At 45.9% G+C, this 26,607-nt stretch overlaps 1 protein-coding gene across 2 annotated transcripts in view; it reads right to left on the minus strand.

Moving 5' to 3' along the window:
* Positions 1-2,471: 2,471 nt before the first annotated feature.
* The window catches only part of LOC147464919 (ADP-ribosylation factor GTPase-activating protein AGD12-like), a 203,942-nt gene continuing 179,806 nt past the window's right edge, over positions 2,472-26,607 (minus strand). For both annotated transcript variants that reach the window (XM_086517071.1, XM_086517074.1), the window contains 2 exons: positions 3,482-3,577; positions 2,472-3,030 (listed from right to left, as the gene is read on the minus strand). In XM_086517071.1, the coding sequence (XP_086373197.1) occupies positions 2,746-3,030; positions 3,482-3,577 (381 nt within the window). In that variant the 3' untranslated portion in view covers positions 2,472-2,745. The remainder of the gene's footprint in view (positions 3,031-3,481; positions 3,578-26,607) is intronic.

Genomic DNA, 26,607 nt, shown 5'->3' on the forward strand with positions numbered 1-26,607 from the left:
TGGAAGGACAAGTGTCGAACCCAGTTTCTCTCTCCGGCGGTAGAGAGTAGGTGTCGAGCGCTCTCCTCTCTCTCGCGCGACAGAGACCAGGTGTGTGCACGCACGAGGCAAGGAGAGCAGCTCTCTCTCTCTCTCTCTCTCTCTCTCTCTCTCTCTGCGACGTTCAGAGCAGCCATGGTGCTTTCTCTCTCTCTCTCAACCTCCAGGGCACGATAGGGACATGCGGGTGGAGACCAAGGAGCCCGGGGGGGGGGGGGGGGGGGGGGGGGGCTGAGCAGACCGCGATGCAAAAGCTAAAGCTAGAAGTTGACGTGGAGTTCAGAGGAGGGCGGGGAGAGGGATCCATATTACACTTCAAAATCAAAATTTCAATCACCATTTATTTATGTATGCACCGCAACAAAAAAATCCCCAAGGAGATTCTCTCTGTGTTTGCGGTTGTCTCTCTCTCTCTCTCCCTCTCTCTCTCTCTCTCTCTCTCTCTCTCTCGGATGTCTGCAGGGCAACCAAAGAGCCAACAACCAAGATGAGGGCATCGGGCACCGAGTCTCTTCGTGTCATGCAAGCAAAGAGGGATGAATCGAGCAGCAACGTCGAATTGCAACGCAGGGGTGACGTGGATTTTATAGGTGGACGGGTCTCATCTTTAAGTGCCACGGAGTCCCAACCATGGGATCAATAACTCTTGTGCAAAATCAAGGGCGCTCGCAGATCTCGACCGTCGATGCGTAAAAACTAAACTCGGGATCTAGAGTTTAGTTTTTATGGTGGTGTCCATAAACACGAAACTCGAGATCCCAAGTTTAGTTTTATGTCGAAATCTATTGTTTTAAGTTTAAGGTTGTGAAAAACACATCTATTTCAAGAAAGCGCACGTGAGCGTGACGGTTAAGACCCCAGACTCTTAAGCTAGTGGTCAAGGTTCAAATCTTAGCTGAGGAAGCGTGGGCATCCCGAGATTAGGCCTCGCATGGTCGGTAAAACCTAAACTCGGGATCCTGAGTGTAGTTTCAACAGATCGATGGTCTAGATTGATCTTTCACTTGGGACCATTGATCCCATGCTTGGGACTCCGTGGCACTTAAAGGGGAGGGTCAGTGGGGAGAGGGGAAGGGAGGGAATCTCGCTATTGGGAGATTTGAATTTAGTAAACATGTCTGCACCAAAACAAAAAAATAAATAAATTCTAGGTTCTTTTTTTTCAGACTCTCAGATCCACCACATTGTGACTTTCATAGGTCATTCTAGCCTTTTGAAGACGTTAATATAACATTTCATTTCATTTTCTCTCTCTCTCTCTCTCTCTGTCTCTCTTCGCGCAACTTGCAAGTGGCTCCCTTTGGACGGGCACATGTCATGCTCTCTCTCTCTCTCTCTCTCTCTCTCTCTCTCTTTCTTTTTGTGCGTCCTCCGCCATGACTCTCTCTGTAAGCTGTCAAGGGTTGCTCTTAAGTGCCACGGGGTCTTCACCATGGGATCAATGGTCTCAAGTGAAAGATCAATTTGGACCATCAATCTACTGAAACTAAACTTGGGATCCCGAGTTTAGTTTTTACCTGTCAATCACCGGGGGCCTAATCTCGGGGTGCCCTCGCTTTCCCAACCAAGACTTGAACCTTGACCACTAGCTTCAGAGTTAGAGGCCTTAACGCTCGCGTGCTGTCCTTTTTCATAAACTTAAACTTAAAACAATAGATCTCCACATAAAAACTAAACTCGGGATCCCGAGTTTAATTTTTACGCGTGACAGTTGAGATCTACCAATGCCCTTGATTTTGCACAAGAGCCATTGATCACATGGCTGGGACCCGGTGGCACTTAAAGCTGAGGCAGGGCTGCCTTCTCTCTCTCTTTCTATGCAAGAGTAGTGCCCTTACTCGCTCTGTTGTGGGCGATGCCTAGAGAGCAGCCATCTCTCTCTCTCTCTCTCTCTCTCTCTCTCTCTCGATAGGGTCGCGCGAACAGGGCTGCTGTCGTGGACGAAGGCAGGGCAGGCTCCGGCCTCTCTCACTTTCTCTGTAGGCTCTGCGAGAGCAGCATTCAGGCCTCATCATTTCACTAGCAATATGTCTCAGATTCACGAGCCGTTTGGACGAGATCGGAGGGTACATTGAAGAGCACAAAATCTTCTGTCAAACCTGACAAGAAAAATATTTTAAAAGAAAAGAAACTAACAAGAAAAATTTTCTTTGATGGGTTGTATATTCAAAGAAAATTTTGTCTCTTGTTACTACAACTGCTTTCATGACTATGTTAATTACTACAATTAGCGTCAAGATGATGATTCTCCCTCTCAGTCCTTTCAAGCCTTTTATTCCACACCGAAACAAGACCCCAGGGGTCAGTCTTATGTGTGTCACAAGTAATCATATCCAATTTGCATACAAGGCAGATTATCAAAGGTGTGCTTGAACTACAGAAACGTGAGAGCACTTATGCTCCTCTAGATATCAAGCTTCAGTCATATTGGGAAGAGCGAGAAACTTGAAACATGCTCAGACAAGAAAGAAACAACATGGTTTTCTCAAAAACCTTAATCCCCTACTGGAATGTGGGGCTGATAGGGACCTTCTGCTCAAGGTCCATCAAAAATTTATCAATCACTCTATTGAAAAATTTTCTGGCCAATATTCAGGCAGTAGGTTATATGCTTTAAATAGAGGTGATGGTTGAATATTCAGTTCATTGAACCACACCAATCTCCAAATACATGTTGCAAATGCCAATTTCTGTCTGACCCACATTTTACTGGTTTAAGGGGACCCATTCAAGGTCCAAATCTAGTAGACCACTTTCCACATTCTGAAGTCTCAGAGAAATGCCTTGTGTTACATGCCCATCTTCTTTCAACCAGATTAAACTGTCTTCTACCAGAGCATTGTCATTAGTGGCAAGCCACTTCCCCACTTGCAAACGACCTTTGGCTTTTATCCCTTCATGTAAGCTTGCAGCTGAAACCAAAGGCTGAAGATCTACCTCCGCCTCCCCCATTGAGTCGTCTGCCGAGAGAAGATCCTTATCAAACACTTGCTGCAAACTACCATTATTTCAGTACAGCACAATAATGAAGAAAAGCCATACAAACACACGAAACTCAGTGTAAATTGACCTGACAAATCTGATGAAAATATGATCTGTTTCAGTACAGAGCAAACACTTATACGGAAAACGAAAGCCAAAGTGATCCGCAAACACATAATGGAAAGCAAATTTGAGAAAAAAACATGACACTAAGATGTCATTAAAACGACGGAAATGCCTGTTCAAGAGGACAGCCTTCCATTTCAGTAATCCAGTTCGCGAGAAAGTGCTAGTGAAGCATGTTAATTTCTTGACTGGTCAAAACTTTTTGACCAATTAGTTGGTGTGAACTAGATGCTAACAGAGATGGTTGATCTTCACCTTTAGTTGCATAGAGTATACCTGCACCTTGTCAATTGTAGGTCATTTCTAAACCGAAACGTAGAAAATACAATCTTACCACTCTAAGTGGAGGAGGAGGGCATGGTACAGAAAGCATAAGTTCTTCATTCCAAATTGGGTTCAAATTGCTGTTGATCACACGTGTCTTCATTCTCTGCAATTTTAACAAAGCTGTTGGACATTATTTATATGGTCTGATCTGCTTTACAATGTACACATGCTCACAAACAAAAAGGAAATCCATCATCCCCCCCCCCTCTCTCTCTCTCTCATTCATTTGTTAGCTGAATACTCTGGTCTCTCTCTCTCTCTCTCTCTCTCTCTCTCTCTCTCTCTCGTGAAGGAGAATGGCGGGCTGAGTGCACAGCTCTCTTGCTGCTGCTGCGCGTGAGGGTTCTTGCTGCTGCTGCCGCCTGGCCTGCTGACCTACTGGCGCATGAAGCAACCCCCCCTGCGTCGCCACAGTCTGCCCCCGCCGCCCTCTGGCCTGCGCTGCTGCGCGCTGCCTGTGTGGCCGCTGCGCGCTGACAGCCTCGTGCAGGGCACAGGAACGCACAGAGCGCAAGAGCTTCTCTCCACTCTCTCGCAGCAGTCCCGCGCAGTCCTACACGTAGCACTTCCAGATGACCTACGCGTAGCAAGTCAAGCAGTCCTTCTACGCGTAGGAAGCCTACGTTCAAGTTTATTTTATTTTAAGCCTTTATTCCTTAAGGTAAACTGGTTAAGTTTGCCATATTCTCAGCCCCTTACCCTAGTACCCTAGCACCCTACCACACATTTGTGGCCCGGGTTCGATGGATCCGCCTACTGAAGGGAAAGGGCCGGGTGTAGATAGCTACACCACCCCAAAAAAAACGACGGCCACTTTCAAACGGAGAAACAGAGATACTGTACTATCACCAGGATCATTGCGAGTTGGGAAAACCTCCAGGATACATGATGAGCTACTGATGGAGAAGGTCCAGGTGATGCTCAAATCAGAGCTAAACTATATGAGGGATGACATCAGGAAGGAAATGCACACGAACGCTGAGAGCTACAGGAACTCCATGTATGGAGACATGATGAGAGAACTAAGGAGAGAGATCCGAGGGGTACAAAATGAGGAAATTCAGATCGTGAAAATGGAATTACGAAACCTAATCAAGGCCGAAGTAAATGTAACAGAATGCGTTATGCAAAAGAAACTCGATGAGGCAGTAGCAAGTTTTGAAGCATGGAGAACAAATATGGAAAAGCACATTGGGGAAAAAGATGCAATAATCGAGGAGCTAAAAGGAGAACTTGCGGCTTGCAAATCTGTAACGAAGGAGAAGGGAGACGACCAACCTTCGGTGCGGAAGGAGCTCGAGGACATGAAGGATCAGATGAAAGCTCTACGGGAAGGAGATGAACAAAAATCGAAAACGGCATCTTCATGGGCGGAACGTCTTGTTAAGACACAAGAAAAGGTTGATGAAGCAAAGAAATGGATTGAGGATGCGAAGAAAGGGAAGGCCCAGATGCCTAAGACGACACCTACCTCCACCATTATTAATATGACCATTGAGGAAGAGCAGGAAAGGAAAAATCGGGCTCTGCATGTGCGGTCACAAGAGTCAAAGACAAAGAGAATGTAGATGAAGAAGTGAAGGAACTGCTACAACGCATGGGCATCACAGAGCCTACTCACACAAGTGCATGGAGAGTGGGCAAGAAAGGAATCGATGAGAAGGGAAATGTAAAGGATAGGGCACTTATTCTCCGCTTCCCGAATACAGAAATAAGGAAAGAATTTCTAAAGAAGAGGCCAACTCTTAAGAAAACCGGTATTTTCTTGGGAGATGACCTTACATTGGCACAAGTGGCACACATGCAAGAGTTGATGCCAGAGATCAGGGCAGCAAGAGAAAAGGGGAAAATCGCCTTTTATAGAGGAGGGAAAGTAGTGGTTCTGGAAAAGCGCTCATCATGACGGTGCGAGACCTATGGGGCGACGCTCCGGATAGCGGCGTGGAATTGTAATGGATCATATAGGCTAGATGTAGGTGCCTTTGAAGACAACTTTAGGGACCGAGACATAGTTTTCTACTCAGAGACACACCAGATACCGGGACAACTTATGCCACATGTGAAGGGGTATTTATGGGAAACAGCTGGTCGACCAGACAAGAGATCTCTACGAGGTAGCCGGGGTTCAGGAGGAGTAGCAGTCTTATTTAAAGAGGAGCTGAAACCACTACTACAGGTTATCAGGAAAAATGAACAAGCAAGGTATATGTGGGTGAGAATGAGAGCCGAGAGAGGTAGATTTCTATATATCGCTATATGCTACTTCCCTCCAAGCACATCAGTCTACTCCTCACCTAAAGGACAATCCCCTTTCTCCATATTGAATAATGACATATGGGAGTTCTCTAGAGATGGAGACATCGTTCTCTTAGGAGACTTTAATGCCAGAACAGCCAACTCTCAAGAAGTATTCTATGATACTTCTGAGGAAATGCTCAGAGAAGTGGATCTATCACAGGAGGGGATTACTAGAAACTCACAGGATAAAGAACACACTGAATATGGGAGACATCTCATGGAGATGGCAACTACACATGGTTTGGCCATACTTAATGGTCTAGAGAATTTCCCTTTATCAGGGGGATTCACATGCTTCCCGCACAGGCATGGGGCCAGTACAATGGATTATGTCACGACTTCACCAAGCTTTATTTTCTAGTATCGAGGACTTTAAGGTGGGACCCAGACCGGTTGGGATTGCAGTGGATCATGCTCTCTTGACCTTATCAATCTCCTTCCAATACAATGCCTCTCAAGTACAAAGGAAGAAGACACACACAAGATATACTTTCACGCCAGAGACTTACTCAGTCTATGTGGAAAAGATCTATAATACAATGTGCGCAGCTGAGCCAGTATATACTGTAGAGGAGATTACTTCTCAGCTAACAGAGATACTACAGGGAGCAGCACAAGAGGCATATCCACATACTCAGCCTGATCAGAAGAGAGGATCTGGGAACATGCCTCAAAACAGTTGGTACGACGAGGAATGCAGAGAGACGAGAACCCAGGTCCAGAAAGAACTTACACTTGGGATCATCACATATAAGCAGTCTCGGATTGCTCTTCCGCGTATAGTACGTCGCAAGAAAAGGGCATTTTTAGCCAAGCTGGAGAAGGATTTATATCAGCTCTTCTTGAGTCAGGACGCACATGAGGCCTGGCGTTTATTTCACGAGCACTCATCGCCTCCGACAATTACTTCTCCTGAGATTTGGGGTCAATATGTAACATCATTATATACGGTATCTGGACAGCCTCCATTACCAGGTCCGCTAGAGCCATGCCCTGCTACTAGTACTTTCTTTACTACGGAAATGGTGGAAAAAGCCATTGATAAGATGAAAACAAGAAGAGCATATGATCATGAGGGTTTGGTAGCAGAACATCTTATCCATGCAAGGGATCTACTTTCAGAAGTCCTTGCTTGTCTGTTTAATCGGGTCATGTGTGAAGGATTACCTGAATCTTGGAAATTATCTACTATCGTACCTATTTTCAAGTCAGGGGATCCTAAAATACCCGGGAACTACCGTACCATTATGGTGGGTCACACATGACCCGAGTGTACGCATCCATTCTGGAACAAAAATTGAGTAGATGGGCAGAGAATGAGGGCATAAGGGCAACAGGACAAGCTGGATTCAAGAGGGGTTATTCCACTTTGGATCATATTCTTACGCTCAGAGCCATTATTGAGGAATGAAGAGCAAGCGGGAGGAGGATGTATTGTTGCTTTGTGGATTTTCAGAAAGCTTTTGATACAGTACCAAGGGCCAGATTGATGCGCAGAATGCAAGAGTTAGGGGTCCCCAAAGAGGTTATCTGTGGGATCATGGCCTTATACGGGTCAGTAACTGGTTATGTACGTACTCCAGAAGGGGATTCCGACATTGTTCATTCCACTGTTGGAGTAAAGCAGGGATGCCCACTGTCCCCTACTTTATTTGGTATGTATATAGATGAGGTATCAGATTACATTGATAGAGAGGGTGACAGAGGTGATCAACTTGCAGGGTCATGGATCCCTTTGTTGTTGTATGCAGATGATATTGTATTGATAGCAGAATCACCAGATGGAATGCAGAGGCAGTTAGATGTATTACATAAATTCGCGGAAGACAGCGGATTGTCGGTAAACTTGGGTAAAACCAAAGTTATCGTATTTAACACCGCACCGCAGTGGGTTAGGAGATCGGCACCTACATTTGCTTATAGCCAGGATACAGTCGAGTACACAAATGCATACACATACCTTGGTGTGGTATTTACAAGACCGAAGTTTACTCTTAAGAAAGCAACGGATGCTAGATTGTCCAGAACCTCTGCGGCCTTGGGAGGGTTGGAGAGGATGTGTTCACAAGTGCAGTTTCAGGAACCACGAACAAAACTTTGGCTCTTTGATACTGTGGTGGCTTCGGCTATGCTGTATGGGGTCCGGATTTGGGGACCATCTGTGGATCAGGATAATTGGAAGTCAATGGAGAGACCTTTGGTATCTATGATTTCCCGAATGATTAGAGCCAAGGCCTCCGTACCACACGCGATTACTCGAGCAGAACTAGCTGCCCCTTCGATAGAAATTGAAGCTCTTACCAAAGCAGTGTCCTTTATACATGGTTTATGGGATGCAAATAATTGCCGATATACTAGATTGGCCCTCGAATCCTCTCGACAATTAGCAATGAAAGGAGATACATCATGCTGGTATGCGCAACTGTCCTCGTGGTTTCAAAGACACGGGTTCAGTATGGAAAGATTACCCCCCTTCCAATACTCTCTTGAGGCTCCATCACTGGCAATCACACGAACGGAGATTAATAAAATCATCTGCCAGGATCTTATACAGTTGGACACCAAGAGGACATGGGTAGACCCTACACAAGAATTGGGCACGTAGATGGCCGACTACAAAGAAAACTTCCTACAACTATCTGAAGATGGTTTTGTGATTCGCCCGAGCTACATGGATACCCACCTGTCTCATGGTTTGAAATGTGCTATTGTTCAGATTCGTACATCCTCACACCAACTGGAAATTGAATTTGGCAGATGTAGGGGAATCCCACCTGAGAGCAGAATTTGCAAGTTATGCGGAATGGAGCCGAAGACAGAATTACATTACATATGTCATTGCACTGTATACTATGAGATACGTGGGCGTTTCCATTGCCTATTTAAAGAAGGCTTTGGACCTCTAGATAGAGTCATGCAATACCAAGATCAAAGGTGCTTAGGCCTGTACCTACTGGAACTACATCGGCACAAGGATAATCTAATGAGAAGACAAAGAGCACTACAACCTCAGAGGCAGATCACAGATTTCTTCGGATCGAGAGAAGCAGGAATGGAAGGAGAAGCAAGAGGCCAGCAGCGAGCACAAAGGAGTACCCACATTCATACCAAAGGCACCCTCATTGACAGGGCGATCGAGCTTAGGAAATCGAGACGACCACGACCGAGATGCAGAAGCACACTTCACCGAATGCTCCTAAGAAGTTTATCTGTATTTAGTTTTTCGCATTTATTTTCACACTTTCACACTTTTCAGACATTGTAACAGATTCACCACTTTTGTATCAGTTTGGTCTCATAGGTCACTCTGGCCTTTTGAAGACGTTAATACAACATTTCATTTCATTTCTCTCTCTCTCTCTCTCTCTCTCTCTCTCTCTCTCTCTCTCTCTCTCTCTCTCTCTCTCTCTCTCTCTCTCTGTGTGTGTGTGTATGCGAAAGGAAGCATACACAGGAGCACCGCGGGCACTGCATAAGAATGCGCAAGGCTGCTCACTACAGAAAACCAGTAGCGCGCAGAGGAACGATTGCAGGGCTGAGGGCATTCGCGACGAGGCGGAGGCTGCAGAGCAAAGCACGACAAGGCCTCTCTCAGCGCTGCCCTGAGACCTGCACGCACTGCCTTGCGTACTCCTGCTGAGGCCTACGCGAGAGAGTCCCGCATGTTCTACGCGTAGCACGTCTGGCAAACCTACGCACGCCCAGTTGTTCTACGCATAGGAAATCAATATCTTCCTACGCTATTTCATTTTAAGCCTTAAGGAAATTTTAAGTTAAAAGAGATTTTAAGCCTTAAAGTTTAAAGGCCTTTAACCTTTGAAATAAACTTTTAAAGTTTAAAAGTTTTTAAGCTTTCCCTAGTGCCCTACCCCACATTTGTGGCTCGGGTTAGATGGATCCGCCTACCGAAGGGGAAGGGCCGGGTGTAGATAGCTACACCACCCCAAAAAAAACGACGGCTACTTTCAAACGAAGAAACAGAGATACTATACTATCACCAGGATCCTTACGAGTCGGGAAAACCTCCGGGCTACATGATGAGCTACTGATGGAGAAGGTCCAAGTGATGCTCAAATCTGAGCTAAACTATATGAGGGATGACATCAGGCAGGAAATGCACGCGAACGCTGAGAGCTACAGGAACTCCATGTATAGAGACATGATGAGAGAACTAAGGAGAGAGATCCGGGGGATACAGAATGAGGAAATTCAGACCGCGAAAACGGAATTACGAAACCTAATCAAGGCCGAAGTAAATGTAACAGAATGCGTTATGCAAAAGAAACTCGATGAGGCAGTAGCAAGTTTTGAAGCATGGAAAACAAATATGGAAAAGCACATGGGGGAAAAAGATGCAATAATCGAGGAGCTAAAAGGAGAACTTGCGGCTTGCAAATCTGCAACTAAGGAGAAGGGAGACGACCAACCTTCGGTGCTGAAGGAGCTCGAGAACATGAAGGATCAGATGAAAGCTCTACGGGAAGGAGATGAACAGAAATCGAAAACGGTATCTTCATGGGCGGAACGTCTTGTTAAGACACAAGAAAAGGTTGATGAAGCAGATAAATGGATTGAGGATGCGAAGAAAGGGACGGCCCAGATGCCTGAGACGACACCTACCTCCACCATTATTAATATGACCATTGAGGAAGAGCAGGAAAGGAAAAATCGGGCTCTGCATGTGCGGGTCACAGCAGTCAAAGACAGAGAATGTAGATGAAGAAGTGAGGGAACTGCTACAACGCATGGGCATCACAGAGCCTACTCACACAAGTGCATGGAGAGTGGGCAAGAAAGGAATCGACGAGAAGGGAAACGTAAAGGATAGGGCACTTATTCTCCGCTTCCCTAATATAGAAATAAGGAAAGAATTTCTAAAGAAGAGACCAACTCTTAAGAAAACCGGTATTTTCCTGGAAGATGACCTTACATTGGCACAAGTGGCACACATGCAAGAGTTGATGCCAGAGATCAGGGCAGCAAGAGAAAAGGGGAAAATCGCCTTTTATAGAGGAGGGAAAGTAGTGGTTCTGGAAAAGCGCTCATCATGACGGTGCGAGACCTATGGGGCGACGCTCCGGATAGCGGCGTGGAATTGTAATGGATCATATAGGCTAGATGTAGGTGCCTTTGAAGACAACTTTAGGGACAGAGACATAGTTTTCTACTCAGAGACACACCAGATACCGGGACAACTTATGCCACATGTGAAGGGGTATTTATGGGAAACAGCTGGTCGACCAGACAAGAGATCTCTACGAGGTAGCCGGGGTTGAGGAGGAGTAGCAGTATTATTTAAAGAGGAGCTGAGACCACTACTACAGATTATCAGGAAAGATGAACAAGCAAGGTATATGTGGGTGAGAATGAGAGCCGAGAGAGGTAGATTTCTATATATCGCTATATGCTACTTCCCTCCAAGTACATCAGTCTACTCCTCACCTAAAGGACAGTCCCCTTTCTCCATATTGAATAATGACATATGGGAGTTCTCTAGAGATGGAGACATCGTTCTCTTAGGAGACTTTAATGCCAGAACAACCAACTCTCAAGAAGTATTCTATGATACTTCTGAGGAAATGCTCAGAGAAGTGGATTTATCACAGGAGGGGCTTACTAGAAATTCACAGGATAAAGAACACACTGAATATGGGAGACATCTCATGGAGATGGCAACTACACATGGTTTCCTGCACAGGCATGGGGCCAGTACAGTGGATTATGTCATGACTTCACCAAGCTTTATTTCTAGTATCGAGGACTTTAAGGTGGGACCTAGACCGGTTGGGATTGCAATGGATCATGCTCTCTTGACCTTATCAATCTCCTTCCAATACAATGCCTCTCAAGTCCAAAGGAAGAAGACACACACAAGATATACTTTCACGCCAGAGACTGATTCAGTCTTATGCAACAGATCTATAATAGGATGTGGACAGCTGAGCCAATATATACTGTAGAGGAGATTACCTCTCAGCTAACAGAGATACTACATGGAGCAGCACAAGAGGCATACCCACATACCTAGCCTGATCAGAAGAGAGGATCTGGGAACATGCCTCAAAACAGTTGGTACGACGAGGAATGCAGAGAGACGAGAACCCAGGTCCAGAAAGAGCTTACACTTGGGATCATCACATATAAGCAGTCTTGGATTGCTCTTCGATGTATAGTACGTCGCAAGAAAAGGGCATTTTTAGCCAAACTGCAGAAGGATTTATATCAGCTCTTCTTGAGTCAGGACGCACATGAGGCCTGGCATTTATTTCACGAGCACTCATCACCTTCGACAATTACTTCTCCTGAGATTTGGGGTCAATATGTAACATCATTATATACGGTATCTGGACAGCCTCCATTACCAGATCCGCTAGAGCCACGCCTTGCTACTAGTACTTTCTTTACTGCCGAAATGGTGGAAAAAGCCATTGATAAGATGAAGACAAGAAGAGAATATGATCATGAGGGTTTAGTAGCAGAACATGGGTTTAGTAGCAGAACATCTGATCCATGCAAGGGATCTACTTTCAGAAGTCCTTGCTCGTCTGTTTAATCGGGTCATGTGTGAAGGATTACCTGAATCTTGGAAATTATCTACTATTGTACCTATTTTCAAGTCAGGGGATCCTATGATACCCGAGAACTACCGTACCATTATGGTGGGTCACACATTGACCCAACTGTACGCATCCATTCTGGAACAAAAATTGAGTAGATGGGCACAGAATGAGGGCATAAGGGCAACAGGACAAGCTGGATTCAGGAGGGGTTATTCCACTTTAGATCACATTCTTACGCTCAGAGCCATTATTGAGGAAGGAAGAGCAAGCGGGAGAAGGATGTATTGTTGCTTTGTGGATTTTCGGAAAGCTTTTGATACAGTACCAAGGGCCAGATTGATGCGTAGAATGCAAGAGTTAGGGGTCCCCAAAGAGATTATCTGGGGGATCATGGCCTTATACAGGTCAGTAACTGGTTATGTACGTACTCCAGAAGGGGATTCCGACATTGTTCATTCCACCGTTGGAGTAAAGCAGGGATGCCCACTGTCCCCTACTTTACTTGGTATGTATATAGATGAGGTATCGGATTACATTGATAGAGAGGGTGAAAGAGGTGCTTAACTTGCAGGGTCATGGATCCCTTTGTTGTTGTATGCAGATGCTATTGTATTGATAGCAGAATCACCAGATGGAATGCAGAGGCAGTTAGATGCATTACATAAATTTGCGGAGGACAGCGGACTGTCGGTAAATTTGGGTAAAACGAAAGTTATGGTGTTTAACACCACACCACAGTGGGTTAGGAGATCGGCACGTACATTTGCATATGGCCAGGATACAGTCGAGTACACAGATGCATACACATACCTTGGTGTGGTATTTACAGGACCGAAGTTTACTCTTAAGAAAGCAACGGATGCTAGATTGTCCAGAGCCTTTGCGGCCTTGGGAGGGTTGGAGAGGATGTGTTCACAAGTGCAGTTTCAAGAACCACGAATAAAACTTTGGCTCTTTGATACTGTGGTGGCTTCGGCTATGCTGTATGGGGTCCAGATTTGGGGACCATCTGTGGATCAGGATAATTGGAAGTCAATGGAGAGACCTTTGGTATCTATGATTTCCCGAATGATTAGAGCCAAGGCCCCCGTACCACACGCGATTAGCCGAGCGGAACTAGCTGCCCCTCCAATAGAAATTGAAGCTCTTACCAGATCAGTGTCCTTTATACATGGTTTGTGGGATGCAAATAATTGCCGATATACTAGATTGGCCCTCGAATCCTCTCGAAAATTAGCAATGAAAGGAGATACATCATGCTGGTATGTGCAACTCTCCTCGTGGTTTCACAGACACGGGTTCAATATGGAAAGATTACGCCCCTTCCAATACTCTCTTGAGGCTCCATCACTGGCAATCACACGAACGGAGATTAATAAAATCATCCGCCAGGATCTTATACAGTTGGACACTAAGAGGACATGGGTAGACCCTACACAAGAATTGGGCACGAAGATGGCCGACTATAAAGAAAACTTCCTACAGCTATCTGAAGATGGCTTTGTGATTCGCCTGAGCTACATGGATACCCACCTGTCTCATGGTTTGAGATGTGCTATTGGTCAGATTGGTACATCCTCACACCAGTTGGAAATTGAATTTGGCAGATTTAGGGGAATCCCACCTGAGAGCAGAATTTGCAAGTTATGCGGAATAGAGCCGGAGACAGAATTACACTACATATGCCACTGCACCGTATACTATGATGCACCGTATACTATGAGATACGTGGGCGTTTCCATTGCCTGTTTAAAGAAGGCTTTGGACGTCTAGATAGAGTCATGCAATACCAAGATCAAAGGTGCTTAGGCCTGTACCTACTGGAACTACATCGGCACAAGGATAATCTAATGAGAAGACAAAGAGCACTACAGCCTCAGAGGCAGATCACAGATTTCTTCTGATCGAGAGAAGCAGGAATGGCAGGAGAAGCGAGAGGCCAGCAGCGAGCACAAAGGAGTACCCACATTCATACCAAAGGCACCCTCATTGACAGGGTGATTGAGCTTAGGAAATCGAGACAACCATGACCGAGATGCAGAAGCACACTTCACCGGAGGAGACTACAACAAAGGATTATAAGCATTCTAGCCAGACACCCAGAATGCTCCTAAGAAGTTTATTTAATACTTTGTATTTAGTTTTTCGCATTTATTTTCACATTTTCACACTTTTCAGACATTGTAACAGACTCACCACTTTTGTATCAGTTTGGTCTTATAGGTCACTCTGGCCTTTTGAAGACATTAATATAACATTTCATTTTATTTCATTTCTCTCTCTCTCTCTCTCTCTCTCTCTCTCTCTCTCTCTCTCTCTCTCAGCATGGAATTTGCTACTGAGCTTTTGTTTAGCAAAGACTGTGGGGCCAGACCGGTGATGACGAACTGCTGCTGCTGATGACCTGCTACTGGTGACGAGCTGCTGCTGATGACAACGTGTTGCTGGTGACAAGCTGCACATGTGGAGGTGACGAGCTGGGCACTGCTGTGGAAAGCTGTGCGCTGCTGCTTGCCCCTCTACTGCCATGCTGCTCTGACCCCACTGGCTACCTCTTCCCCAGTCCTGGTGATAATAGATCCAGCATCAGGGGCAGCAATCCAGGCCCATCGACTGTGCAGTAGCACCCTGCATTTGCAGATTCCCGACACTACCTTCAGCCTCAGTTATGTTTTTCAGCAAATTCTCCTGAGCCTCAGCAGGTCTGCCCATCACTTGGCCTCAGCCTACAGCACCAGCAGTTAAGCCTCACACAAGGTGCTTGAGGATGGACCAATCAGCTGACCTCGGGGAAGACGACATTTTTGAAACCCTGCCTCAATCAAAAGCGACATTTAGGCAGAGGATTCGAGAGAGTACCCTGTTGCCACGTTCTATGGGAGCACAAAAACTTTCTAGAGTCAAAGATGACTTAATGTATGAGAAGGTACAGGTGATGATTAAGGCGGAGCTGAGCCTTTTGAGAGGTGACATTGAAAAAGAGATGTATGCAAATGCGGAGACTTACAAAAAAGCTATGTTCGCAGATATGAGGATAGAGTCGGACAAAGAAACACTTAGTAAGCGTGACGAGATGTACACATCATTGAAGGTTGAAATGCAGATTATAGTGAAGGCAAAAGTGAATGTAATGGAATGCCCGATGCAAAAAAGATTAGAGGATGCACTTGTTGCTTTTGAAGGTTGGAAACGCATGAATGAAAAGGATGCATCGATCGAGACACTTAAGGGAGAACTTGCAGCTTGTAAGAATTCCCCTGCAAAGGAGGGAGAAAATCAACCCTCTGATACAGGAGCTCGAAAGCATTAAGGAGCAGAGGGACATGGATCTCGCTATTGTTATATGCTGATGATATTGTGTTGATTTATGACTCCCCGGAGGAGATACAACGTCATTTAGATGCTTTGCCCATGATAGTGGATTGTCTGTTAGGGAAAACCAGGGTTATGGTGTTTAACACCACACCACAATGGGTCAGGAGGTCAGCACCCACATTTACATTAACATATGGCCAAGAGATGGTGGAGTATATAGATGCATACACCTATCTTGGAGTAATCGTAGCCAGGAAAAGGTGTCGTGCTCTCTAGAGTGGGTCCTCCTCAGTGCAGTAAGCATGGAACCTCACTCCAACAGAAGAAACATCACACGGAAACATGACTCAAACGACTCAAACACAAAAGTGGAATATGACTCAAGACACGACACGACTCAAAACACAACTGGACTCAACTCAATGGAACTCGACAAGCGCAAAGAACCATACAACTCTGGTTGGCAACACACACACAGCTCCAAGCTCAAGACTCAAGGTACAATGGGGGTGTCGAGGCTCCAATGTGCAGGGGGAGTGCCAGTGTTGTGCAAAACTCTAGACTCTGGACTCGAGACTAGACGCTAGACCATACAAAATGGATGATAAAACCCAAACAACCACGGATATATACAACCATAAAGAGCCACCAACGGCTCACAAATATCTAATCCAGCTAAGACTATCTCAAAACTGTGGTCGTGGTGGTTTGGCCCCGCGTCCGCTAGACCACCACCCGTACGCCAGCCACTTGCCACAGCCCAGGGGAAAAGTCCGTCCAGTGTGGACTCAACCCAACTACAACTAACTATTTGTCCGGTGCCTGCGACACTGTAGCCCTACTACTACAGGTTGCCCACCACAAAACCACTCACCGTTTCGATGAGAGTAACACTATGCTGCAAAGAGAACCGAGAAGTCACTATAAGTACAAAAGAAAACTGAGCAAAGTAGTGCGGTCTTGTCAACCGAGAGAATGTCCGCTGCCTGCGACACTGTAGCCCTGCTACTACAGGTTGCCCGCCACAAAACCACTCACCGTTTCGATGAGAGTAACACTATGCTGCAAAGAGAACCGAGAAGTCACTATAGGTACAAAAGAAAACTGAGCAAAGCAGTGCGGTCTTGTCAACCGAGAGAAAGAGTCGTTGTCACTGCTGCTAAAGTATCTGCCTCTGGGGGAGGAGCCATCAAATCGATTGTGGGAGGCTGCTGCGGAGCTCTGCTGCTTGGATGAACTGGCTCCCTGTGACTAGAGCTGCCACCTACTGCACAACTGATGGAAGCACCTGGCCTGAAGTGTACTCAGGCCGTCGACTAACCCAGCCATGTCGATGTGCACCAGCAACGCCGTTGCAAGGAATGCTCTGTGTCGACTGCATATGTGGTAAGGAAGCTGATGTCTGAAGCCCCTGAGGATAGTACGCAAAGTGCTGATGTTGGCCGTATCCGACAGGAGTGTGTGTAGAGGATCCCATGAATTGGGCAGAGCTACTTGGCTACGCATACCCACAGGGGTCTGGACCTGTATCCCTTGCCTTGTTTAGCCATATTCCCTACTCACCGGAGCCTGAACTCCCATATCATTGTGAAGTAGCACTTCCCGAAGTCCCTGCATCTGAGCTCGGAGGTTGTCAATGACTTTAGACTTTTCTTGCAATGTGTGTCGCAAAGCAAAAATGGTAGCGTCTCTATCCGCAATCGCGCTCTCTGTAACACACAGAGAGCCCTCCATAGCTACATATGTAGCGGAGTGGCGCTGGTGAGTAGCAGCCAACCGCTCTGCCCCAAGCTCAATGGCAGCAATGACCTGCCTGGACTCCTGCAGTATATCCTCGGATAGCCAAAAAAGTGAGGTAGAGTCCGTTACTAAAGATCCCACATCAGCTTCTTGTTGGACAGGGTCCCTTTGTGGTGAACTGGCAGAGTGGGTAGGAGGTTGAGCTAAGACAAGTGGAATGGGTGTAGCCGAAATGGGCATAAATGAGGAGACGACTGCAGTGGGGATAGGTAAGGTAGTCACTGTGGCAGGAGTGAAAATGGGAGATGGAGAGCGAGATGGGGCATGCATAACAAGGACAGGTATAGGGTGAACCGAAACACCTGAGCATATCACTGGCCCAGAACAAGTAGTAGCGGGAGAAGACCAATTTCGGCGGACAAGGTGCTTCACCCGAGGCTGCTGACTTTCTGAAATCGGCAATGATATTAATGATTCCCCTATATCCTTCACCACTTTAGCCCTTGTTTTCTTTTAGTCTCGAGTATTGGGTCGGTCGTGTTGGCCACAAATTTGCTCCTTCCTTTTAAGCTTTTTCCTTGCATATCTGCATCTAGTTCTTCACGGCTAACATGGATATTTATAACCCAAGCCAACATCAGCGCTGCAACTTGAAAACTCAACTGGACAAATTGCACATGTGCTCGAAATCTTTTGGCCTTGGTTTGTAAAGATGTGTACAAAATCTGGTGAAAGCCACAAGGTATATTGTGGATTAGACAATAAAGGCCCTCACAGTGGGAAAACAGAGAGGGCACATCACAACGCTTCTTCTTCGACTCTCTGCCATCTCTGAGTAAAAAATAATACTTGAAGATGGCCATTCGAGGTGATCAGTTTGTAGTAATTCTTGACAGGCCTGAGCTGTGGCATTTTTGGAGAGCTGGGAGTACATGCGGGTGGTCAGCTTCAAAGACGGAAAGGTGGGCATCCCGAGAGAATGGTCAATCTGCGTAGCTGTAAGGCTATGTCCCCGTACTTTGGGAAAACGGTTCAAAAGTTCATGCACCATAGCTCCTGGCACATCCTTGGGTAAATCCGCATTTGCTAATGTAATTAGACCGAGGGTCTGCATTTAGACAAGACATCCTTGAGAGAAGGATGGGGTAGTTGCACGCGAAAATTCAATGTAAGCTCTTCTTCACTCTTGGATCGAGGAGGCCTGCTGATTCCATGATGTAACACATGAAGATCTTTCTTTCTTATCCTTGGCCTCTTCTTCTTCGTGACTGTGGTTACTAGAAGACCCTGAGCTCGACTCTGAATGACCCATGTGAGAGAGTACCATGTAACTCTCGTCACTGGCTTCACTTTAAGTCATATCATGGTTGTTGTGCTTGGACTCTGCCTCCTCCTCAAAACTACTCTGTATCTCCATACGAGTAGGCTTTTTGGACAAAACTTCCCGCCGCACCTGCTGACTACTGGCTGCCATATTCCTCAGTAGCCCCTTTGTGATTGCAGAACTCTAACTGCCACAACAACTCAACACTTCTCTGTATCCCACAACAGCTTACATATACCGTTTCAATACACAATTGCATACATACATAGCATGTTATCTTGGCAGAGTCGGCCGCAATAGCAGATACCAAATGTGAGTGACCGAAGCTATGAGAATTTGACAGGAAAAATACAACGATGTTGAGCGGAATGGCAGCTGCGATGTCACCAAGAGGGAAGCCGAGAGCGAGAAGGATGTAGACGAATTTCCTGCAAGGGTGTACTAGTCGATGGGGCAAGGGAGGAAGAGATGGGCGAGCGTAAGACAGAAGGGACCAGAGGGGAATAAGGGCGAGAATAGGTAGTAATGGGGCGAGGGGGTTGGGTAGAGGCGAAAGGGATTTGGTAGGGTCTAGGAAAAGTAGAAGGCGAGAGGGAAGGTAGGCAGGGGCAAGGGGGATTTGGTACGGGCGATAGTGGCTAGGGAGGGGCAAGTGGGGTAGAGAGGGGCGGTAGGACTGGGTAGGAGCGAGAATGGGTAGGGAGGGGCGAGTGGACTGGGTAGGGGCGAGAGGGTAGAGAGGGGCGAGGGGGATTGGGTAGTGAGGGGCGAGTAGACTGGGTAGGGGCTAGAGGGGGTAGGGGGGGTTTGAAAGGGATTGGGGGAAGGTAGCAGGTTGAAGGTTAGGTACTAGAGAGGTAGATTTTCTTTTCTGTAGAGCAAGCAGGATGGAGAGTTTCTCTGGTTTCAATGGTGAACTGAACTCATGCTTTAATGGTGCACTGAACATCGAAATCACTATTGATGTGTATGAGAATACAGTATGGGTTGTGAATACCAGAATTGTGGTGAGGATAGAACTTCCTAGGGAGAGATAGATGGTTGTGTAAAACTTTGGCAAAGTAAACGTACACTGCTATGCTCCCAAAGTCCAACAAACAGAAAGTGAATCCCACATGTGACATGAAGACAGCAATTAGGAAAGGAAAATAAGAGTTTAACAGAGCCTAGCCATTTTTTTGAGAAAACATCAGGAAGTGGACAACGTAGTTTAAGATGAGGGTGCTCCACTAGAAAGTTTCATGCAAAAGAGGGAAGCAGCCAATTGGATAGATTGAGACCTTAGTAAAGATACAGATTCAATTACCCAAACCAAGTAGGAGAATGCTCAAAGAAAGAACACTAGGATACAGATCGAATCAATTGAAGATTTTGCAGGACGGAAGATAAGACATAATCGGCAGGAAGATTATGTTTAACTGTCACAACCTGCTAACGTGTCAAGTCAGTGAAGAACAGAGCCAACCTATAGATCACGGCCGAGGGGCCTAGACCCTAAGAAGAGCAAGCAACAACAGAAGAAGAAGTCCTACCAACTTATGAGATCCCGTCTGATGGGGCCCAAGTGACATAAAGGCATATAAATAAAGCAGGACCAACACACACAGAAGGATTTGCGTTGGTTTGATGACGTGGCAACTGTAAAGAAAACCCGGATTCTGCGCTGACATGATGATGTGGCAGATTGTACGGATTTCCATGTTTTGCGCTGACTGCTGACGCGGCAGTTGTACCGATTTCCGTGATTTACGCTAGCAGCTTTTGGGCATTGCTTTTGGACCAGATGCTTTTGAGTTTGAAGGCTTTTCATGTAAATTGCTTTTGGGCCTAGGGCCTTTAAATATGAGGCCATGGGCTCATTCTCTGGCATGCTTCTGGACGAAGGTGCAGAGGATGTAGTACCGGCATGTACTTTGATGATGCAATATAAAGAAATACCGGAAGGGGCGCCAAGGTTTGGGGCCAATACTCTCTGGGGTGAAATTCCGCCACTCCTTGTCGCGTGTGCTCTCTCTCTCTCTCTCTCTCTCTCTCTCTCCCTCTCTCTCTCTTTCAGTTCAGTTGTTATTGAAGTGCTAAAAGTCTGTTCAATCTGTTCTTTTCTATTGGCACGTGGTGCCCCTTGTGTGACAGTGGTATTAGAGTATCAGGCGTGTGCTTTTCTTAAAGCATACCGGTCCTACAAAAGAGCAAACAGAGCAAACTAGAGACTTCTCGAATTAATTTTATTTGAAGTATCTTTGAGTGCTGACCCTAGAATTATTAGCCACTTCCACCCTTACTTCATCGCGCATCGGGCGCGCTGCCATCTTCACCGCTCATGTTTTACAGGGCATAAGCAAAAAAGATCACTTGCAAGAGAAGGATCCAAGATTTGTTTCGAGTCATTGTTTTTCTCAGAAGCAGTGCCATGCAGATGTTGATGTCTATAGCTACCAAGCCGCACACTCCAAGGACTTGGTAAGCTTTCAAGAAAATTTTGCCCGAAGTTATATGGTCTCTGACATCTTTCTTCGGAGTGCAACTTATGGCATAGTGGGGTATCCTGAATTGCTTGCCATGGAAACCCTAGCATATTATATCTTGAAATTTCTTGGCATCTCTCAATAGATGTCTCTTCTCGAGCTGATAATCTTGGAGGTTGTCACAAACTGGTGACGTGGCTGCAATACACTCACAACACATACATTCCCTGGTTGGCAGCAGAGCCCGAAAAGCGTGGGGAAAATGCTGGCGTGGCATGCCGTACGGACCCTCCACGAATTGCAGCGCCAAAAGCGCTGGCCAGTGTACGGAAAAGCATATGCGTGGGCTGTTTTTTGTCTACGCAAGGCTTGAGAGAGAGAGAGAGAGCTTTACTTTTTTTAAAAAGCTTTGCTTTATTTCACTAAGCCTTGTGAGAGGAATTGCTTGCTTTTAATGGGCAGCTTTTGGAACAGCTTTTGGGGCTCTGCTTTTGGCATCCCTTGTAATCTCTTTATAAGTGTTGTTGGGCTCTCACTTCCCAGAGCATCTGGATGCAGAGTCTGAGAGTGAGTCCCAACCACTCCCTTGTACTTTGAGTTGCAGATTAATACAAAAAGAATACAGAAAGAGGCGCCAATCTTTGGGGCCAATATCTCTAGGCACGGAACTCCACCGGGCCGTGTGGAATCAATTGTGAAATGTGAACTGTTTTGAAGTAAATTATTGTCGTGCCGCAGTAGAATCTTAACTTGGAGTGTCCAAGTCTGTTACAGTGGTATCAGAGTACGGCCGATTTCTCTCCTACCGGGAAATCCGATCCTTTTTATGCGGCACTTATGGCTTCAGACAGAGATCAGTCGACTTCCTCTAAATCCGGAGATGCGGGGAGAGATCACGAAGAAGATTCACGCAAGGAGTATGTACTATGGCCCGCCTCGGCCTACTCAGGCCGAGCTCGAAGAGATGGAGCGTCGACGATTGATCGACGATGTAACAAAGATGATGCTAAATTTTGCGAAGGACCCAAAATTTGTAAAATTTACGAGCTAGACCTCCTTCGACGAGATGCATTCACAGTGGCGGCAAACCACAGAACCACCCCTCAAACCAGCACTCAAGAAACCTCCTACTCCAAGGATGTATACAGAGCAAGAATTAGAAGAGGTGGTTGATGCACGGATTTCTGAGCTTTTTGACACGCAAAACAAAGCAGAAAAGCACGACAAAAAGCAAAAGAAAGGAACTGACTTCCCAGGTTATTTGGGTCGTCAGTCTACATTCGCATCGACAAGAAAACAGAAGAAGCGTGTTCGATTTAAAGAAGTACTCAGTTCTTCTTCTTCTGAGAGTTCTTCAAGCTCCTCTGACTCGAGCGAAGAAGACAGAAAAGGGAAAAAGCGAAGCAAAAAGCAAAGCTTCGGAAAGGGCAAGAAAAAGGCAAAGAAGTCTAAATCTAGCCCAGTTCTTGACAGTGCTTAAGAGGACTCGTCCTTGGATAGTTCGGACTCTGACGACAACTTTTACGCAAAGAAGAAGAATTTCTATAAAGCCAACCAGTATGACTTTATGGAAGATAAAAGCAAGAAAGTCCGAGAGTTCAAAGAGGGTGGACAATCAATTAAATTTGACACGTTTTCTGGTTATAGAGATGCTTCGAAGGCTTTGGCCTTCATACAGAAGTTTGACATAGCTTTCTCTAGAGGGCGTACTCAAAGCACTCCAAGATTCGCAGGGCCACCTCTTACTTCAAGGGAAATGCTCGAAGTTGGTGGTCCACGCTTCTATTGAACAAGACAGCACTAGTTAAATGGCTGAAATTTAAAAGGCTTTTTATTTCTTCTTGGCTGACTCGAGAGTATGAACGCGACATACAAACTGCTTGGAACCATCTTCAGATGACCAAGAAGGATACATTGGACGCATATTGCGAGAGATTCTAGAGCCCTTTTCTACCAGCCTCTTTGTTTAAGAAGTTCTCGTTCAAAGAACAGTTTGAACGGTTTACCTTGGGACTTCCTACAGAGATCCGAGATCACTGCTTAGAGCAAAAGTCAAATTCCATTCAGGAACTGATGAGTCATGCGAAACGGGGTTTTGCCATTCACTCAGGTAGTTAGACCTACCCCACGGATGAAATCATGATGCAAAGGACCGAACAGACTTCAAACAATGAAAGTAGAAAGAGAAAGAGCAACCCAGAAAAGAAAGAAAAGGATGCAGGACCCAAACTCACTCCTCGAGAGAGAGCTCTTTAAATCAAAGAGGGGAAGTGCTTTGGTGCGGAGAAACTGGACACATCTCCACGAAGTGCCCTAAAAAGGCACTGAAAGAACAGACTGACAAGGATGAAGACAAGCATGCGGGTTCAAAACCAGCTGAGGAACGTGGACGAAAAGGAAAGATGAAAACAGGACTGGTTCCAGATTGCGTGGGTACTGATCCAAGCACAATGGACGAGAGTACAGAACTTTGCCGAGCATGGGGCAAAGTGAAAGACCAAGAATCCCTGATCTTCTTTGATAGAGGAGCCAAGGCCAACTTCATTTCACCTGAATTGCTGGCGTGGCTGGAGATCACACCCGATTGGATGGGACCAGCAGAGGCACTTCTAGTGGCTCCCGGCAGGGACGTAGCCATTACACCTGTCATTGGCAAACTTCGGTTGCATTGTCGCGGGTATTTGGGGCATGAGGACTTCTACATAATGCCTTTGGAAGGTTGTGATGTCCTCTTGGGAATGCCCTGGTACCACAAGAACGCCGTGGTCGACTATCGCGCGAGAAAAGCGACTTTGACTACAGAGAAGGGCAGAACCATTGTACTTGATGTAGAACTTAAGGCGAGTCTGTCCCTATTGTATCGTCTTCGGCCGTTTCAAAATTAATGAAATCCAGTCTGTTTGTTTACTCGATCTTTTTGAAAGAGTTGAATGATGAGGATAGGACAAATATGTCTGAACATGATAAAGAACGTTTCTCCACACCTCATGGCGATTGCTTTTCCGAGGACCTGCCAGGCGAGTTACCACCCGCTCGTCCTGAGGATCATACCATTGATCTGATACCTGGAAGCACACCACCGAACCGGCCACCTTACCGTGTGAGTCGAGCCCAGAACGAAGAAGTGAAAGACCTCTTGGAAAAGGGTCTTGTCCAGCCTAGTACTTCACTGTACTGCTCTCCAATGTTGTTGGTTTTGAAGAGAGACGGATCTTGGAGAATGTGCATCGATTACAAAGCTCTCAACAAAATCACGATCAAGAACAGATTTACGATTCCTAGAATCGATGATATTCTTGACTGATTACAGGGATCCTTGTGTTTTAGCAGGATCCACTTGAAGAGCGGATATCATCAGATCCGAATCGTGTCGGGAGGTGTCTACAAGACAGCTTTTCACACAACTTTTGGGTTATTTGAGTTTTTGGTGATGCCTTTTGGCCTAACCAATGCTCCGGTGGCCGGATGATGGACAACATTTTCGAGGGTACAGACTATTTGTTTGCACTTTCTTTGACGACATCATTGTTTTCTCCAAGGATGAGACATAACATAGAGAACATCTGCTTCAGGTCTTTCAGGCATTATGAGATCACAAGTTGGTGATTAATGCAAACAAAAGTGAATTTTTTCTACCAGAGATACACTTTTTGGGACACATTGTCTCAGCAGCAGGAGTGCAGATGGACCCGGCCAAGATAGAGACTATCCATGATTGGCCCGATTTGAAGAATGTCAATGAAGTAGAAGCTTCTTGGGCTTGTGTTCGTACTACAAGCGGTTCATCCGAAAGTTTGCAGAGGTTGCTTCCCCTTTGCATATCTTGACATAGAGAGGAGTCCCTTTCTCGTGGAGACCCACGGAGGTGACTGTCTTTTAGACATAGAAGAGAAATTGACTACCGGACCAGTTTTGACTTTGCCGGACTTGCAGAAGTCATTTGAAGTATATTGTGATGCTTGTGGTCGTAGTCTAGGTGCGGTCTTAATGCAAGAAGGCCATGTCATTGCCTACGAGAGCCGATTGTTCTCAAGGCCGGAATTGACAACACAGATTTATGAGAAAGAGCTTTTGGTGGTTATCCATGCTCTTACTCAGTGGCGACATTACCTACTCGGAGCGGATTTTACTGTCTTCACAAACCACCAGAGTTTACGCTACTGCTAGTCACAGAAGCAGCTATCGGAAAAGCAGATGCGGTGGGCAAACATCTTGTCACAGTTTCACTTCAGATTGTCCACGTACAGGAACAGAAGAATTTGGATGCAGATACTGTCCCGGAAGCCTTTGGCTCTGGCTATGTTCGCGATACATTAGGAGCTTCGAGGATATGGTCGATCAGTATGCCATAGATACGGATTTTGTAGATATTTTCACTCGGATACGGAATGGGCAAATAGTAGCGGGATATTCCATTCGGGATGGCTACTTGATGGGGAAAACGATGTTGTGCGTTACACAGCCGTTGAGGGAAAAGGTTATGACCGAATGCCGTTGTCCACCTATTACAGGTCACCGCGGGATTGCTACCACCTTCAAAGGGGTAGAGAGATACTTCTTTTGGCCGAGACTCAAGAAGGATGTGGATGAGTTTGTGCGCAATTGCTTGGTATGCCATGTAACAATGTCAGACTTTGTAAATAATTAATTTATTTACGAGAAAATAATTATCTAATTAGTTGTGTGCACATCAAAATAGACCTAGTAGTTCTAGGGCCTCAAGTGCGTCCAAATTTGGGCCAGAGCATCTCAGGGAGACCCTAGCAGAAAATACCCTGAAGCCCTAGTGATGGGAAATCGGGTCTTCAATGAAGGGGTAGATAGTAGCCTCAGATTTCAGGCTCAGAAAATGACGCGCGCCAGTGCAAGCATAGGAATGAGATGGGGTCCTTAGAACAGTAACTCTAAGGCCGAATTATTTTATGGCCTTAACATAACTCAGTGAAAATATTTTTAAATTGTTTATGTGGGACCAAATGGCCGGACAAGTACGAACAGGTAATGCCAGAGCGGTGCCGATACGGCATTGTGCTGGGGAGCAGCTAACATTTCATTGGTTGCGTCCATGTGTGCAGTTGTGGTTCAATTTGCACATTTCATTAATAGTTTATGAACTTGTAAATGTGAAAGTTGAAAGGTTTTCAAGTTATTAAGTAAGTGTGCCAAGTGGCACACTTACCAATGCAAACTAGCTCTCTCACTCTCACTCTCATCCTCACTTTCTTCCTAGCACCCCCTTCTCTAGCTGGCTTGATAAGAGCCCCCCCTCCCCCACTTCTCAGGTTGGCACTGCTCCTACCCCCCTATTGTGAGTATACTCTACGCATTGGAGGCCTCCATGGAAGCTTGAGAGTAGCCCTTGCGACATATGTGGTGGCCTCGTGCTCCCATTGTCTAGAACAAAGGTTCTCATAGCCATAGCCATCTTTAG

The sequence above is a fragment of the Adiantum capillus-veneris genome, chromosome 1, assembly GCF_014529385.1.
Source record: "Adiantum capillus-veneris isolate H3 chromosome 1, ASM1452938v2, whole genome shotgun sequence".
Taxonomy (NCBI): domain Eukaryota; kingdom Viridiplantae; phylum Streptophyta; class Polypodiopsida; order Polypodiales; family Pteridaceae; genus Adiantum; species Adiantum capillus-veneris.